Here is a 4,170-nt window from a genome sequence, read left to right as displayed (position 1 = left end):
TGGATCAGTCTTAATTGGAGCCATTTGTTTGTATTTCATTTCATTCATTGCAATAACCAAGATAACATCACTTTCTCCTAGCCTACTCTTTCAGAACAATTCATGGTGGTTCTGCATACCGTCTTCTATTTCTTCTAGTTTTAGGGTCATGGTTACTAATATTTACATGGTCCATTAGTCCACAGGGCTAATGCTTTCCATACATTTTAACTTGTCAACACTTTTCATTCCTCTGGTCACGGAGAGACCAACAATTGCACCTTAAATGGCCACTCATTAGCTTTTAAAGCCCCCAAGTACTTACCAAATAGGATATAGAACATTGTCTGTATAGATTAAGTTATTCTAAATTGACCTTGAAGTCCTCCCAAATTATGGACCTGAACTCTCAAATCATTCATTTAAGGTGTCTGTTTATGTCTAGGAAGTTTCTGAAGCTTTTCTCATAGTATGTTCTATAATCTACCATGTCCAAAGATACATTTGCAGCAAAGGTAAATATCCAGGTGCAAATATCCTCTGTATGACCTACATATAAATGTGGCTAAACTCCCAATCAAGAGGGAGGCATTTCTTTTGGCTTCACATGGCCTTCTTTCTTATGTGGCCTACCACCAGTCAGAAGAATTCCTGGCTGCCCCGTGGGCTATATTTAAATAACCAAAAGTTCCCGGATTCTCTCTGCTTTGGTGTCTTTTCCATGTAACTCCTCTTTTCATCCCCAGTTCCATTTCTATGTGAAGCCCCCTCTACGTGGCAGAAAGGATATTTACAATAGACTGCTTTAAAATGTGCACACGAGAAGATTCTAAGCTCATTTGAAGCTCATATTGTTGCTTTTCCTATTTTACTAAAACAATGATTTCTTCATAATATCCTTTCTAATAACCTCTTGTTTAAGCATTCAATTTAGATTAAGAGAAGATTCAATTTAGTGGTGCTTATATTGGGGTTTATACTTTAATAAAGTAGATTGGTCATTTTACATTGATGCATGGGATGAATAATTGATCACACTTTGAACTATAATGATTACTTGGTGTACGGTGAATGGGTATCTACTAACGGGTACATAGAGTAACCTGTAGTTTCATAAAATGAATAAGGAAACCGAGGAAGACAAAATCAATGACAAGTCGCTAGGGTTTTTTTTTTTACCCTATTCCTTGATATGATGCATAAAACTTCAAAAACCAGTTTGAACTGGATATATAACTTTACTAATAATCTCCTCTCTGGAAAGTGAACAAAATAATTTGTGTATTTTCTCCTATTAGTGTTGTGATTTCTGACCCACCACTCTGCGTAGTGCATCCTTGACTTCTTTATTTCTCAGGCTGTACACCACAGGATTCAATAAGGGCGTTATGACAGTGTAAGTCATTGCGATTAACTGATCATGATTTTCTGTGTTCTCTGATCTGGGTATGAAGTAAGCAACGGAGGCACAGCCATAGTGGAAAATGACCACAATGAGGTGGGACGCACAGGTGGCAAACGTCTTCTTTCGGCCTTCAGCAGAGGCAATTTTGAGAATGGCAGAAATAATAAGGACATAAGTGATGAAGATAAAGACAGAAGGGGCAGTGAGGGTCAGAAGACAGATAATTAAGGTCAGGATGTCATTGACGATTGGCTTATAACAGGCCAGGTCCATCACAGGTCTTATATCACAGAAGAAATGTTGGATCAGTGTGTGACAAAAGTGCAATCTGAAAGTGGCCACGGTTTGAACCACCGAAAGTGAGAAGCCTGCGACAAAGACTGAGCATGCCAGCGTGCTGCAGACCCTAAAATTCATGATGATGGAGTAACGAAGAGGGTTGCAGATAGCTACATAACGGTCATACCCCATCACTGCTAGGAGGAAGCAGTTGGTGATGGCAAACCCAAGGAGAAAAAAGAGCTGAGTCCCACAGCCCTCCAGGGAGATGGCGTGGCTAAAGCCCACAAGGCTTGCAAGCATACGGGGGATAATGACCATGGAGTAGAAAGTCTCTGAAGTCGAGAGCACACTTAAGAAGAAGTACATCGGTGTGTGGAGGTGATGGTCAATACGGATAAGGTTCACAATGATGACATTGCCAGTCAGAGTCAGCACGTACATGGTGAGGAACACCACAAAAAGTGTGAGCTGATGTTCATGGAAATTGGAAAAATCTTGGAAAACAAAGTCTCTTACCTCCGTATAATTTCCTCTCTTCATTGAATTCTCCAGTTCTGAAAGATAAAGAGGACGTCAATAGGAAATATTGACCACCAGAGACTGTGCTGACCTTGGGGGAGAACTCAGAAAAGACCTAGTTCAGAACATGAGAAGTCAACTTCCCCTGCCTGACTGGCTAGGTCATTCAACTGGACATAAAGGAAGAGAAACTCTTTAGCAGCATCGTTGAAGAGTTCGATAGAAAGTATTTTTTCAAGCACCCCTGCGTCATTAAAAATGATTACCTATATATTATAAAGTTTGCGCAAAATAATTTAATTTTAGGACTAGTATTACTGAGACCCAAATTTCACACGAGAGTGTGATTAAATTAGAAAGCATCTCAAAAAATGTCTTGAAAATTGCAAATGGTGGATGTTTATATAAGGTGCAAATAAAATACAATAGAAATTATAAGAATTTTAGAACTATATGCAAATTCAAGAATGGCAAAATAATATATGTGCCTTTAGAACATCATTATGGAAGAAATTACCGTTTAAAATGCTTTTATTTACAAAAAGAAAGGGCTACAAAAGAAGGAATTGCATATCCTTTGAAGAATTTATACCAACAATTTTAAAGAATAAAATAAACCATAATATAAAACAGATACAGTTATAAACCAAAAACTGAACTCACTGCCATCAAGTATATGCCAACCCACAACTACAGAACAAGGTAGCATTTCCCCATGTGAGCCTCCAAGACTGTATATCCTTATGAGAATATAAAGCCCCATTTTTCTCTCACTGACACATAAAAGAAGGATAAAATAGACAAAGTTCACAAATGTAAAATTTTAAACTGTAGGGAAACTCCTAGTGAACCTGACCCCCCCAAAATGAGAAGACATCACTAAACTGAACACATTACAGAAATTCCAGACATAAAAAGAAATAGAGTTATTATTCAAACAGTTTTATCCTAATGAATTTTAAAAACGTTGACTAAATGGACAATTCTCTTGAGCAAAAAAAAAAAATCACTTACCAGTATTAAATCAAGAGGTAGAAAACTTGAGAAATCCTGCGATTAGTGTAAAACGGCGATAGTAGTTAATGATCTACAAATGAATATTCCGGGAAAAATTAGTTCCAATATTTTGCAAGCTATTGTAGATAATATAATAGAGGAAATGTTTCCCAGCTCATTCTCTGAAGATGGAATTACCTGGACTTTAAATTTAACAGACCAGTCTGACACACAGATAGATATAAATTCTTTTTAAAAATTATCATGCTAAATCCAGCAATGTATGAAATGAGTGTATGACTTCAGAATGTAGTTTGTTGAACATCAAAACAATCCCCTTACACATTTCCTTTAAATCAAGGAACAAAGTTATATGACCATTTTAGTAGCTGTATAAAGAGGATTTTAAAATTTCCATATCTACTTACTTATGACAAGCTCAATATCCTTAGCAAACTAGAAATAGAAGATTTTCTTTCAGCTGAGAAAGCGTGTGTACAGGAATTCTCCAGCAAACATCATGCTTAGTGGTGAAGTCTGAATGGTCCTTTCTAAGATTAGGAACAAGATAAAGATGACTGTTGTATTCACATCCCTTCAACATGGTCATGAATAGCACAACCAGCCCAGCAATATTTTAAAAAAGAAATTAGAGATATAAGGATTAAAAAGGCAGAAATAAATCTGACAGCTTAAACAGATGATGTAATTGCATGCATAAATTCCGAAAAGAAATTACCAATAAATTATTAGAATTATTAAGAGAGTTTTGCAAAAGTTTCTGGTACAAAATTTGTATGTAACAAAGCATGATATTTTTGACTTAACAAACTGATTAGCAAACACACAAGCCACTGCCATAAATTTAATTCTGACTTAAAGCTACCCTATATAGGGCTTTCTGAGGCTGTAAGTCTTTATGGGAGCAGGTAGCCCCAGCCTCATCTTTCCCTCTTGGAGCAGCTGCTGGGTTTCACCCACTGACCTTG

At 36.9% G+C, this 4,170-nt stretch overlaps 1 protein-coding gene across 1 annotated transcript; it reads right to left on the bottom strand.

Annotated features, from left to right (window-relative positions):
• Positions 1-1,273: 1,273 nt before the first annotated feature.
• LOC142438469 (olfactory receptor 10J1-like) lies at positions 1,274-2,206 on the bottom strand. Its single transcript, XM_075540788.1, has one exon. The coding sequence runs from the start codon at positions 2,204-2,206 to the stop codon at positions 1,274-1,276; it is 933 nt and encodes a 310-aa protein (XP_075396903.1).
• Between the last annotated feature and the right edge of the window lie 1,964 nt (positions 2,207-4,170).

The sequence above is a fragment of the Tenrec ecaudatus genome, chromosome 1, assembly GCF_050624435.1.
Source record: "Tenrec ecaudatus isolate mTenEca1 chromosome 1, mTenEca1.hap1, whole genome shotgun sequence".
Taxonomy (NCBI): domain Eukaryota; kingdom Metazoa; phylum Chordata; class Mammalia; order Afrosoricida; family Tenrecidae; genus Tenrec; species Tenrec ecaudatus.
This window is presented reverse-complemented; position numbering and strand designations above follow the sequence as displayed.